The sequence below is a fragment of the Pogoniulus pusillus genome, unplaced genomic scaffold (assembly GCF_015220805.1).
Source record: "Pogoniulus pusillus isolate bPogPus1 unplaced genomic scaffold, bPogPus1.pri scaffold_64_arrow_ctg1, whole genome shotgun sequence".
Classification (NCBI taxonomy): Eukaryota; Metazoa; Chordata; class Aves; order Piciformes; family Lybiidae; genus Pogoniulus; species Pogoniulus pusillus.
Genome location: NW_026974714.1, coordinates 347611 through 360681, shown reverse-complemented (window position 1 = coordinate 360681; position 13071 = coordinate 347611). Strand labels below are relative to the sequence as shown.

The following is a 13071-nucleotide window of genomic DNA, read 5'->3' as shown; positions in this document are numbered from 1 at the left end:
AACTGCTGGCAGAGCTGGACCCCAGCACGTGGCTGACATTCAGGACATGAAGAAGGTGCAAAAGGGGAACCTGGGCATGGGAAAAGAGACCTTCAAAAGTGCAGGGGAAGAGCAGGGCTGCACAAGCTCCTCCTCGGGCAGCACAGCAGCAAGAAGCACAGCAGAAGGTCCTCAGATGAGCTCTGTACCCACCAGGGAGATCTTTCACCCCTGGAGACTGGTGGAGCTCAGGGAGGAGCCAGTTTCTGCCACAAGGAGATCTCCTCTTGGGCAGGATGCTGACCTGTAGCACTCTGGGACAGGATTTAGTGGCCATAGTGGTGTTGGCTTGGTGTTTGGACTCAATGATCTTTGAGATCTTCTCCAGCCTTGATGATTCTGTGCTGTAAGGAGGTTCTGAGCTCTGGGGAACAGTTCCTTTCCTCACTGGGCACTGGTCCAAGGTGATGAGCCATGGCATGTCAGGACGTGGGGTAAGGGCTGTGGTGGTGTTGAGCAGATGGTTGGGTTGAGTGATCTTTGAGGTCTTCTCCACCCTTGGATGAGCCATGGCACTTTGGGACACAGTTTGGTGGCCATGGTAGTGTTGGATTGGATGAACTCTGAGGTCTTCTCCACCCTTAGATGAGCCATGGCACTTTGGGACACGATTTGGTGGCCATGGTGGTGTTGGATTGGATGATCTCTGAGGTCTTCTCCAACCTGAATGATTCTATGTTGTGAGGAGGTGGTGAGCCCTGAGGAACAGATCCTTTCCTTGCTGGGTGCTGGTTCAGGGTGGAGGGGGCTGTGCTGCTGGCTGGAGAGAAGAGAAGCTGCCTCTCGCCCTCAGAGGGGCTGAGGTCCAGGCTCAGTACTTCACCCCTGCAGACTTGACGGTGGTGGTGACACATCTGCGCACGGAGGAGGAGCCACCCCCTGAGACAAAGTTGCCACCAGAGCTGCAGACTCTGCCACTCCCAGAAGAAAAGCCACCACTGAGCACTCCTCCTGCCACGCCACAGCTGCCTCCCGCCACGCTCCCTGCTCCGGCCGCACACACTCCTCCTCCCAGGCCGCTGCAGGCTCCGAAGCCTCCAGCTCTGCCTCCAGCGATGGTTGTTCGACCTACCACAGCTGCAAGAGGAGCACAGGCTCAGTGCACAGCCACAGACAGCAAACCCAGGGGAGAAGCCATTCTGCAGGGCAGGAGGATATTGTCCAGCTCTGGAGTCCTTAACACAAGAAGGACCTGGAGCTGCTGGAGAGACTCCAGAGAAGGCCACCAAGAGAAGCAGAGGCTACAGAAGCTCCCCTGTGGGACCAGGCTGGCAGAGTTGGATGGCTGAAGGGAGCTGGGGAGGGACTGGGGAGAAGGGCTGGGAGGAGCAGGAGAGGGACAATGGCTTGGAGCTGGGAGAGAGGAGAGGGAGAGAGGAGAAGTCGTTGGGAGAGAGGAGAAGTTGTTGGGAGTGAGGCTGGGCAGAGGCTGGCACAGGCTGCCCAGGAAGGCTGTGGCTGTCCCTCCCTGGGGGTGTTCAAGACCAGGTTGGATGAGGAGCAAGCTGGGCTGGTGTGAGGTGTCCCTGCCCATGGCAGGGGGTATGAACTTGGAGGACCCTTCCAACCCAACCCATTCCATCACCCCATGGTCTCCAGAGACTTACAGACATTGACGTTGGAGGGGTTCTCTCCACAGAGCCTGTGCAGGGAAGGGAACAGAAGCTGTGAGTCCAGCAGCAGCACAACCAGCGAAGCCCCAGGAAGCTTCCCACACCTGCTCCCTTCAGCCCCCACCAACCACAACCACGGGAAATACTCCCTGCAAGGAACTTGGGTCTAGTTTGGGCTTAAAACTCGAGGGAGAAATTAAATCAATGCAACTCCATCTTCAGATGATTCTACCTCAGTCTAACCCAATGAAGCAAACTGCCCTGCCAAGCCCAGGCTGGCTCAGGAGGTCTCACCTGTTCTCCTCTCCCTCCAGCAGCTTCCTGTACATGGCAATCTCAACATCCAGTGCAATCTTGGTGTTCAGCATCTCCTGGTACTCCTTCAGCAGCCGAGCCAGCTCCTCCTTGTCTTTGCTCAGGGCACACTCCAGCTCCTCCAGCTTCCTCCTGGCGTCCTTCAGGGCCATCTCACCCCGCTCCTCAGCCTCGGCAATGGCTGACTGCAGCTGGTGGTTCTGAGAGAAGGAGAAGAAGGTTCTCAGCTGCCTTCTGCACAGCCTGAGCTGCAGCAGCCCTCAGGGCACCAGTTGGGTGCAACAGGGGCAGCAACAGGCAGCCTCCTCCAAAGGGCCTCGCTCTCAATGCCTGATGTACTCTTGGCACCTCGTGCAGCTCAGAGCTCACCCTGCCTGCTGCCAGCCCACGAGGAGATGCTGAGGGAGCTCTACCTGCTTCTTGATGTTCTCAATCTCAGCTCTCAGCCTTTGGACGTTCCTGGTCAGCTCCTGGATCTCCATCTTGGTGTTGCGGAGGCTGTCCCCATGCCTGCCAGCTGTGCTCTGCAGCTCTTCATACTGGCCACAGGCAGACAAAGCCACACAACAGTCACACAACCTGCCCAGAGGCCAGGTGGTGCCCTCTGTGACAAGGGACTCAGCAGGCAGCAGAGACTGTCCCAGGTGCTTTAAGCCCTCCATGACTCACCCTGCTCTGGTACCAAGCCTCAGCCTCAGCTCTGCTGTTGCAGGCGATCTGCTCGTACTGGCGCCTGACCTCCTCGATGATGCTGTCCAGGTCCAGGTGGCGATTGTTGTCCATGGACACCACCACAGACAGGTCCCTGCTGATGGTCTGCATCTGAGCCAGCTCCTACAATCAAGACATGAGACAACCTGACCAGCAGAGCAAAGCCCAGGAAGCATTGACTGACCCAGTCCAGATCATCCAACCTCAGAACCTTTGACAACTGCTTGCAATTGCAGCCAGCCTGGGGGAGGGAAGAGGCTGAGCAGGGATCATAGAATCATAGAATCCTAGAACCAAGCAGGTTGGCAGAGACCTCCAAGCTCAGCCAGCCCAACCTACTACCCAGCCCTATCCAATCACCCAGACCATGCCACTAAGTGCCCCAGCCAGGCTTGTCTTGAACACCTCCAGGGAAAGCAATTCCACCACCTCCCTGGGCAGCCCATTCCAGTGCCATTCACTCTCTCTGGGCACAACTTCCTGCTAACATCCAGCCTGACCCTGCCCTAGCACAGCTTGAGGATGTGTCCCCTTGTTTTGTCCCTAGTGCCTGGCAGCAGAGCCCAACCCCACCTGGCTACAACCTCCCTGCAGGTAGCTCTGCCCTGAGCCTCCTCTGTGCCAGGCTGCACCCCCCCAGCTCCCTCAGCCTCTCCTCACAGGGCTGTGCCCAGTCCCTCCCCAGCCTTGGTGCCCTTCTCTGGGCACTTTCCAGCACCTCAACATCTCTCTTGAATTTAAGAGCCCAGAACTGGATACAAAGGGAGGTTGTGGAGTCTCCCTCTCTGGAGATACTCAAAATCCACCTGGATGTGCTCCTGTGATCTGGCACAGGTGATCCTGCTCTGGCAGGTGGTTGGGTTGGACTTTGTGAGCTTTTGAGCTCCCTACCAGACCCTAACCTTCTGTGATCCTGTGCCAGCTCTTACCCAGCTCTTACCTCCTCATAGATGCACCTCAGGAAGCTGAGCTCATCAGTCAGGGATCCCACCCTGGCTTCCAGCTCTGTTTTAGTCATGTAGGCACAGTCCACATCCTAAAGAAGAGATCACACCAACAGACAACAGCTTCCTCCCAACACAGAACAGCTGCTTGCAGCCAATGCCTCGTTGCAAGCTCTCTCTCTTGGGCTGTGACTCCTTCCCAGCCTCTGCAGCCTGTCCCTCCACATCTCCCCTCTCCTCCTGCCTCTCTGACTCACCTTCTTCAGCACCACGAACTCGTTCTCGGCAGCCGTGCGCCTGTTGATTTCCTCTTCGTACCTGTTGCAGGGCACAAGGCAAGATGAGACTCTTGCAGCTCTCAGCAGCCAGCCTGTGCCAGCCCCTTGATTCCACGGCCCCCTCAGCCCCAGGGCTGCAGAAGGAGGACCCCGTGGCCGTCTCCAGGCCGGCTCAGCTCTCCTGCCTGGGGGCTCCTTGCTCCCTTCCTCTCCTGCTGCACTCACTTGCTCTTGTACTCCTCCACGTACTGCCGCATGCACTGCAGCTCTGACTCCAGCTGGCTCCTCTGTCCCAGCAGACCCTCCAGTGTCCTCTTCAGGTTCTGGATGTAGTTTTCAAAGATGGCATCGAGGTTCTTCCTGGGCCCTGTAGGTCCTTGCTGCTGGAGGAGCTCCCACTTGGTGGAGAGGACCTTGTTCTGTTGCTCCAGGAAGCGGACCTGAAAGCCGGCAGCAGGATGTGAGATACTCACCCCTGGAGCTGTTGTGCTTCTGAGGCCTCTGCTCCTTTGGGAGTCCAAGGGAACCTTTGTCCAAATCCCCACAGGACCATGACTAGCTGGAAGCCACTTCTCCAAGAGGAAGATCCTTGCCTTCTTCCTCCTCTTTTTCCACTTATCCTTTAATCCCATTTTTTTCTCCTCCTACTTTTCTGCTCTTCTGTTCCTTATCCATTGGAATTCTCATTCCAGATCTCCAGATCATTGCCTTCTTCAGCTGCAAGTTCTGCTCCATTTTCATCTGCAGAAGCTTCAGATCTCTTTTTTATCTCCCAGTGCATGAAACCTCACAGGTCCCAGCACGTTATCAGCTTCACCACCACAGGTTACAAACCCCATGGAGCCCATCCCTAACCAGCAGCTCCCAGTCTGAGGAGCACTCATCCATAGCCCAGTTGAGATAAGGAGCAGCCAGGCAGTGACTGAAAACTCTTTTCTACATTCCTAAGCTCCTTGAGAAGCAATTTAAGACCTCAGAGAACCTCTCCTGATAGCTGAGCACTTCATGGTCACCTTGGCCTGGCCACACAGAGAAGATTGGAGAGAAACTTAAGGAAGAATTTGGACCAGCCACACCTAGAGGAAGTCCTCAGCTTTCTGTGGGGGGCCAAACTTTCACATTCCCTCAGGAGGGAAAACCACCAGCAGCAGCCTTCCAGACCTGCCAGTGCTGAGCTGAGAAGGACAAATTGCCCTCTCCACAGCACAGAAGAGCTCAAAGGGTCATGGAATGCATTGGCTCAGAAGGGACCTCTAAGGGTCCTCTATTGCAGCCTCCCTGCACCCAGCACAGACATTCCCAGCTAAGATCATGGAATCCATTGACTTGGAAGGGTAATCCAGTCCAAGCCTAGGTCCCCAGAGTCCCCAGAGCCAAGGAAATTGAGGTGCAGCCTCTCACCTTGTCAATGAAAGAGGCAAACTGATTGTTAAGGGTCTTGATCTGTTCCTTCTCCTGGCACTTCACTTGTTGGATCTGAGGATCGATGTCAACATGGACAGGCTGCAGGAGGGTTGGATCAACCTGCACCGTCTGGATGCCTGCAGGGAACCCAGGACCACATCTCACAGGACCACCAAAGCTGCCTACTCCTCCACCAATGACAGCTCCTCCAATACTGCCAAATCCTCCTCCATAGCCTCCACCAAAGCCACCAATTCTACAGCCGTATCCGTAAGAGCCACCCATGGAAATCCTTCCGCTGGCTCCCAGGTTGTGGAGGCTTCTGCTGCTGAAACCTCCGCAGCGTCCACTGCCTCCGACTCCCCTGCAGGTGGAGAAGGAGCTGTAGCTGATCCTGCTTCTGCCCCCACTGCCTCCAAAGCCAACAGCAGAGCAGGAGCTGAATCCCCTCTTGCTTCCTCCTCCAAAGCTTCTGCAGATGGACTGCCGAGACATGGCCACTGGTGCTGAGCTGAGCCGAGGAGAGCAGGAAAGCCCAAGTTGAGTTGAGGAGGGTATGAAGCCCAAGTTGAGTTGAGGAGGGCAGGAAGCCCAAGGGAGCTGCTCTGCTGAGGGCAGAACACCGAGAGAAGTGTGCAGAAGTCTTCTCTAGCTCCACAGCTCCAGGCATTGCCTTTTATCTGCTGCTGGAGGTGGGTTGAGCCTCCAAGGGCGTGAAGAGGAATCCAATTTGGTGTCCTCATCAGCTTGGTGAGGTTAACAGACTTCTGCCAAGCTGCTGACTCCACCCAGCAATCCTCCTTGTGATGCAGAAGCTAAGAGCCAGAGCCCTGGCACAGCTCTGAGGGACTCCCTGGGCTCTCCTATCTTTATGGCATCTGCAAGACTATGTTTGGCAGGGATGGAGTCATCTCCTCCTCCTCCCACCTCTCTATCTGCTGGTGATGATTTTGCTCTTGTCTAGTCTGGATGCTCCAGGTCAGGAAGGCTTCTGGTGGAAAGTGATGAGGAGGAGGCTTTCACAACTCCTTCCCCCACACACACCCCAAATCTCCTTCTCAAGTGGAAAATTGGTGATGAGGTGGCAGGAGGCAGCTTTCCACACCTTGTCTTTTGACAAGGGTCAGCACTTCTGCCTCATCTGGACCTGCCATGTGAGGCAAGATTGAGAGAGTCGAGTTGGCTCAGCCTAGAGAAGAGAAGGCTCAGGGGAGACCTTTTCCTCATTGACCAGGACATCAGGAGTGGCTACCAGGAGGATGGAGACTCCCTTTTAATGAGGAATCCCATGGAACAGCCAAGGGGTGGTGTGGACAAGCTGAGGAGCTCCTAATCCTGGATAGATTCCAATGGGACCCCAGAGGAAAATGGTTCACCATGAGAATAGTTGGGCACTGGAATCACCTGCCAGAGGAAGTGGTGGAGTCCCCTGCACTGGACAGTTCCAAGGCTCAGCTTGGCAGTGCTGGAGCAGCTCATTTCAACTCTGTTGTGACCTAGAAAGGTTGGAGCAGCTGATCCTGGTGGTCCCTTCCAACGTGGCATTCTGGGATTCTATGAAGGTGACATTAAAGTCTTCCCCTTGGAGCATCCATTGGGATGGGAGTGGCTTCTTCTCAGGTAGAGTCCTTCAAACTGTGTCCCCCAGAGCCTGAGATGACCAAATCTGAACACCAAAGCAGAATGAGCAAGAGAGCAAAGGGGTCCAAGCCCATGCCAACTTCATGGCCAAGTCCAAGTTTCCTGCCCTGGGTAAAGGCAATCCTGAGGAAATCACAGAATCAGTCAGGGCTGGAAGGGACCACAGGGAGCAGCCAGTGCCAACCCCTGCCGTGCCCAGGGACACCCTGCCCTAGCTCAGGCTGCCCACAGCCTCACCCAGCCTGGCCTTAAACACCTCCAGCCATGGAGCCTCAACCACCTCCCTGGGCAACCCATTCCATCCTCTCACCACTCTCATGGTGCAGAACTTCCTCCTCACCTCCAGTCTGAACCTACCCATCTCCAGCTCTGCTCCATTCCCCCTAGTCCTGCCACTCCCTCACAGCCTCAAAAGTCTCTCCCCAGCTTTTTTGTAGCCCACTTCAGGTCCTGGCAGGCCACAAGAAAGTCCCCTGGGTGCCTCCTCTGCTCCAGCCTGCACAGCCCCAACTCTTTCAGGCTGTGCTCACAGCAGAGCTGCTGCAGCCTCTGAGCATCCTCCTGGCCCTGCTCTGGACACTCTCCAGCATCTCCACAGCCCTCTTGTCCCAGGGGCTCCAGAGCTGGGTGCAGGACTCCAGGTGGGGTCTCAGCAGAGCACAGCAGAGGGGGAGAATCCCCTCCCTGGCCCTGCTGGCCACACTGCTGCTGCTGCAGCCCAGGCTCTGCTTGGCTTTCTGGGCTGCAAGTGCACACTGCTGGCTCCTGCTGAGCTTCTCCTCCAGCAGCACCCCCAAGTCCCTCTCCTCAGAGCTGCTCTCCAGCCTGGTACTGCCCAGCCTGGATTGGTACTTGGCATTGCCTCGACCCAGCTGCAGGACCTTGCACTTGGTCTGGTTGGAAAAAGAGTGGACCAAGAGCAGCCTTGAAGGGAAGGGCTTAGAGGTGTCAGTTGGTGCCAAAGTGCCCAGGAGCCAGCACTGGTCACTGGCAGCTCAGGAGCCCTGTGCTGGCTGCAGCAGGAGCAGGGAGAGCAGCAGCACAGGGAGGGGATTCTGCCCCCAGCTCTGCCCTGCTCAGCCCCCACCTGCAGCACTGCCTCCAGCTCTGGGCCCCCCCAGCACCACAAGGACCTGGAGCTGGTGCTGCAGAGGCTCCAGAGGAGGCCAGCAGGAGCAGCAGAGGCTGCAGAAGCTCCCCTGTGGGGCCAGGCTGGCAGAGTTGGGGCTGCTGAGGCTGCAGAGCAGAAGGCTGCAGGCAGAGCTTGGAGCAGGCTGGCAGGAGCTGAAGGGCTGCAGGAGAGCTGGGGAGGGAGTGGGGAGAAGGGTTGGGGGGGGCAGGAGAGGGCCAATGGCTTGGAGCTGGGAGAGGGGAGAGGGAGAGAGGAGAGGAGGCAGAAGCTGCTGGGAGTGAGGCTGGGCAGAGGCTGGCACAGGCTGCCCAGGGAGGCTGTGGCTGCCCCTCCCTGGCACTATCCCAGGCCAGGCTGGGTGATGCCCTCAGCAGCCTGTGCTGGTGGAGCTGTTGCTGGGCATGGCAGGGGCTGGAGCTGGCTCAGCTCTCAGCTCCCTTCCAGCCCAACTCATCCTGCGATTCTATAGGCTCATTCCTTGAGCTTTTCATGAGGCCACAGGTGCTGCTGAACCCACTGTGACTGTAAAGCTTCTTTGGCCCCTGGGTGTGGTGGTGATGACTGCAGAGAAGTGCAGGCAGGGCCAGCAGTGACCTGTGCAGATAACTTTGGCTTTACTCCAGCTGCACAGAACCTATGAGGCTGAGGCCACCAGACTTGGTTCCTCTGAAGGAGGAGGCAGCTAAGGGTAGAAGAAGCTCTGACACTTTGTCCACGAAGGGATCCTGAAGAGGTGAGACTTCATTGGCCACATCTCCAACCACAGCAGCTCTGGGGTGGAGGGGAGCAGGGAGCTGAGCAGATCCACTTTAGAAGTGTCTGTCTTGAAGCCAACAGCTGCTGCCTCCAACCAGAAGCTGTTGTTTAATGTCAGGCACCAGCTACTGGGGTGTGGAGTGGGAAGGTCACCTGCAGACATCTTCTGGGGCTCCTCACTCAGAGAATCCTAAAGTGGTTCAGGGTGGAAGGGACTCTTAAGATCATCTCCTCCACCCTCCCCACCACACCCAGGGCCAGCTCCCAGCCAGACTCAGCTGCTCAGGGCCTCATCCAGCCTGGCCTGGCACAGCCCCAGGCAGGAGGCAGCCACAGCCTCCCTGGGCAGCCTGGGCCAGAGTCTCTGCCCCCTCTGCTGAGCAGCTTCTGCTTCAGCTCCACTCTAGCCCTGCTCTGCCTCAGCTCCACACCCTTCCCCCTGCTCCTGCCTCACCCCCCCTCAGCCAAAGGCTCTCTGCAGCCTCCCTGCAGGCTCCCTGCAGGCTCTGGCGCAGCTCTCAGCTGCCCCTGGAGCCTTCTCCTCTGGAGGCTGCACCCCCCCAGCCCCCTCAGCCTGAGCTCACAGCAGAGCTGCTGCAGCCCTGGCAGCATCTCTGCGGCCTCCTCTAGATTCTCCCCAGCAGCTCTGAGTCCTTCTGCTGGGGACAGCAGAGCTGGAGGCAGGGCTGGAGGTGAGGTCTGAGCAGAGCAGAGCCAAGAGGCAGAATCCCTCCAAGAATATTCCCCCACTGCTTAGTTCCTGAACATCTTCAGGGGAAGCCAAAGGGAATCTCTTTTAAAGCTTTCACAGCACCTCAGGAGGGCAATGACTGCTCTCAGCCAACCTCCGGGGGGGCAGACTCAAGGTGGTTGACTTTGCACCACCACCCTCATGACTGGTGCAGCTCTGTGTTGTTCGAAGACATCAGGAGGTGGCTCAGACACTTCAACCTCCTTGGAAAGCAGCCCAGAGAGTCACTTTTCAGACCCACCAGAGGCACTGAAGGCATTGATTGGCACTGAGATGGGGCTGAGGGCACCACAGGCCCTTCACAGGGCGGAGTGTAGGGGAGTAGAAAACACAACCCTTGAGAGCAACTCAGGCAACAGTGGCCCAAGGACAGAAGTCAAGGTTGGCCAAGGTTGTCCTACCCTTGAAGGACTCAAGTGATGATTGGCCAAGGGTTGTCCTACCCTTGAGGGGCTCATGTTATTGTTGACCGAAGGTTGTCCTACATTGAGGACCTCAAGGAACAGTCAGACAAGGATTAAACTACCCTGGGGCTCAGGCCATGGCTACCCAAGGGTTACTCGGGTGTGTGAAAAGCTGCAGCCAAAGCCACAAAGAGGGGACAGCTTCCTACGCAGAAGCAGCTGGCATGAAGAGGCTCTGGCTGCTCAGCTGCTGTCTCTTCAGCCTCACAGTTCTCTTTTCCAGGTGATTCTACATTCAGGTGCACCACTCCTGAGCTGCAGTCCCACACAGGTGTGGGCAAGCTCAGTCTGCAGCTGGAGCAAGCAGATCACTTCTGCTGCCCTCCTCCAGAGTGCCAAATGCCTCTTGGGAGCTGCCTTCCTCAGCAGGCAACAGGACCTGCCTGGAAGGTCTGGGATGGTGGCTCCACGAGGAGGGGAAGATCTGTTCAGTCAGCCAAATGCCTGCATGTTGACCACGCTCAGCACATCCAGATAAGACGCCCAGGTTGAGTCACTCTGACATCTTCAGACAAGATGTGAAGATGAAACCAGACCTGGAGTCACTTCAGCCTCCTCCAGGTGAGACTCAATAACAAGCCTCAGCTCCACGGCTCCTTCAGATCTCTTGCACAAGGAGCTGTGCACAGCAAAATCCTCCTCAGCAGGCAAACTGTGGACTCTGCGGAACAGGTGGATGGAGACCAGGCCAGGCTGCAGCTCCAGATCTCCGCCAGCAGAGAGCTGCTGGCAGCAGAGGGGAGGATGTCGCAAGGACTCCTCACAACAATGCCTACCAACGCCGAGCTGCAGGCTCTGAGGCTTGGAAGAAACAAACTCGCAAACCTGAGAACAAAAATAGATGAGTCCTGCCCCAAGCCAAACCCCAAAGTGCTCCTGGCACAGTTCCAGCTTCTCACAGCCGCTGACTTCTCATCCTCTGCTGTCTGGGCCAACCCCAGACACTTCCCCCAGCCCCACCACACTGCTGCTGGGCTTCAAAGACAGCAGAAGTCTCCCTGCAAGAGCTCCGTCACTGCTCCCCACTGCCTTGCCTGGACCTCTTCCTAGGTCTGCAGCTTCCTGACCTGCTCTGGGGACATTGGCAGCTCACAGCTGCTTGTGGTGGGACTCCTGAACCACCCCTGAAAGCCTTACCTGGCTCTTTGATCTCTCCTTGTGGTGGAGCAACTGAGGCACAGCTCAGATCAAACACAGCAGCAGCCTTCTGCTCCCACTCTTGCTGCCACAGCCCCTCCTGCAGCTGCACCAAATCTCTCCCACCTACTCTTGAAGAAGAGGCCCTGGGGCAGGTCCTTGACTGCTGGAGGAGCTGGGGGCAGCCTGAGCCCAGGGGTGTGAGGTGAATCAGCTCCTCCCAGCCCTTCATGTTCCTGCTGCTGCTCTGAGGAGGAGCAGTCAGTGGTTCTCAGGCCCTTCTGCCAATGCTGAGCTGTGCAGCCTGGCCACAGCCTCCCTGCACCCCAGAAGGCAGCTCCTTGGCCAAGCTCCACATCCACACTCAGAGGCAGCTCTGAACCTGCCCTGCCACAGCTGCCCACAAGCCTCCCACCACTGCCACCTTCCCCTGCCACAAACCAAAGTCTTCTCCAAGGCAGGAAACTCAGATGAAGTGACAAGGGCAGAGCCATCTGATGTCTGCTCCCACCTTGCTGATTTCCATCATCACTCAGCATCTTTGGGTCTCTTCTGGTTTCACCACCCTGCACTGGCAGCTTCCCTGCACGAATCCACTATGTCCTGCTTGGGGTTTCAGCATTCCCTGCCCACAGCTTCCTCCTGCTCTCAACACCTGGAACCCTGAGAATCAACAAAACTCCTCCCCTAGAGCAGAAGCAGTTTGTACCCTACCGAAGCACTATGGTGGGATGGAAAGGGGACAGAAGGGCACAAAGTGCCTTTGGGTGTGTACAGCCTGAGCCCTGGAGGTCATGGAATGGTGGATTTGGTTTAGTTGGAAAAGATCTCTAAGATCATTGAGTCCAAAGCATTGACCCAACACACCCCGTGGTGTGCACCAGAGAGTGGTGGAGTCCCCATCTCAGAAGGTGTCCAAGAAACTTTTAGCCATGTCACCTGGGGACATGGTTTGGTGGCCATGGTGGTGCTGGGCTGGTGGTTGGACTGGGTGACCTTGGAGGCCTTCTCCAACTCAAACCATTCTAGGATTCTCTGGCCACCAAACCATGTCCCTAAGTGCTTCCAGGGACAGGGACTCCACCACCTCCCTGGGCAGCCTGTGCCAGTTCCTGACCACTCTTGTAGGACAGGAATTGTTCCTCATGGCTAACCTGAACCTCTGCTGATGCAGCTTGAGGCCATCTCCTTCATTCGATCACTCATAAAGTTGATGTCCTGGGGACACTGATCTAGGGTTGCCTGTAGCCTACTCCATTGATTCAGGAGGTGCTGGACCTCTGTGCTGGAATTTTCCAGGCACAGCTGGAAGACTTCTGCCATGGTGTGCTAGTTTGAGCCTAGCTGGGATGTTTGGGTGAGAAGAACTAGATTACAGGCTGAGAAAAGGAACCAGTGGTGATGTCTGCTACACTCATAGGCTTGCTGGGATGTATGGTGAGAGATGGTCAAAGCACAAGCATGGTGTAGCCTGGCTGATTGACTACATCACTTTACCTGGACCTCGTTCTGGCAAGCAGTATGTGCTGACGATGGCAGAGGCCAGCACTGGGTGGCTGGAAGCCATGAACTGAACTTTTGATATTTATCAGTGTAAATATTGGGTTAGATTAGATCAGAGAGTTCTCAGCAATACTCTGAGTGAAGTAGACAGGGGTGGATTGTGCTGATTTGAGCCTAGCTAGGATGTTTGGGTGAGAAGAACTAGATGAGAGGCTGTGAAAGGGAGACAGTGCTGATGTCTGCTGCACTCAGAGGCTTGCTGAGTTGTATAAGAGCAAGAGCATAACTATAGATGAGGCAGTTGTTTGCTCTCTGTCTTTGGGGCTGCACTTCTCTCTAACCTGTCCTGCTGCCTGTGTGACCAATCCATCTGCTTCCTAACC

General features: G+C 56.4%; 1 protein-coding gene across 1 annotated transcript; it reads right to left on the bottom strand.

Moving 5' to 3' along the window:
* Positions 1-850: 850 nt before the first annotated feature.
* Positions 851-5799, bottom strand: LOC135174431 (keratin, type II cytoskeletal cochleal-like). The gene is made up of 9 exons (XM_064141698.1): positions 5302-5799; positions 4126-4340; positions 3880-3940; positions 3619-3714; positions 2637-2801; positions 2381-2506; positions 1947-2167; positions 1647-1681; positions 851-1116 (listed from the first exon to the last, which is right to left on the bottom strand). Exons 1-9 carry the CDS (start codon positions 5797-5799, stop codon positions 851-853), a joined length of 1683 nt encoding a protein of 560 aa, XP_063997768.1.
* Between the last annotated feature and the right edge of the window lie 7272 nt (positions 5800-13071).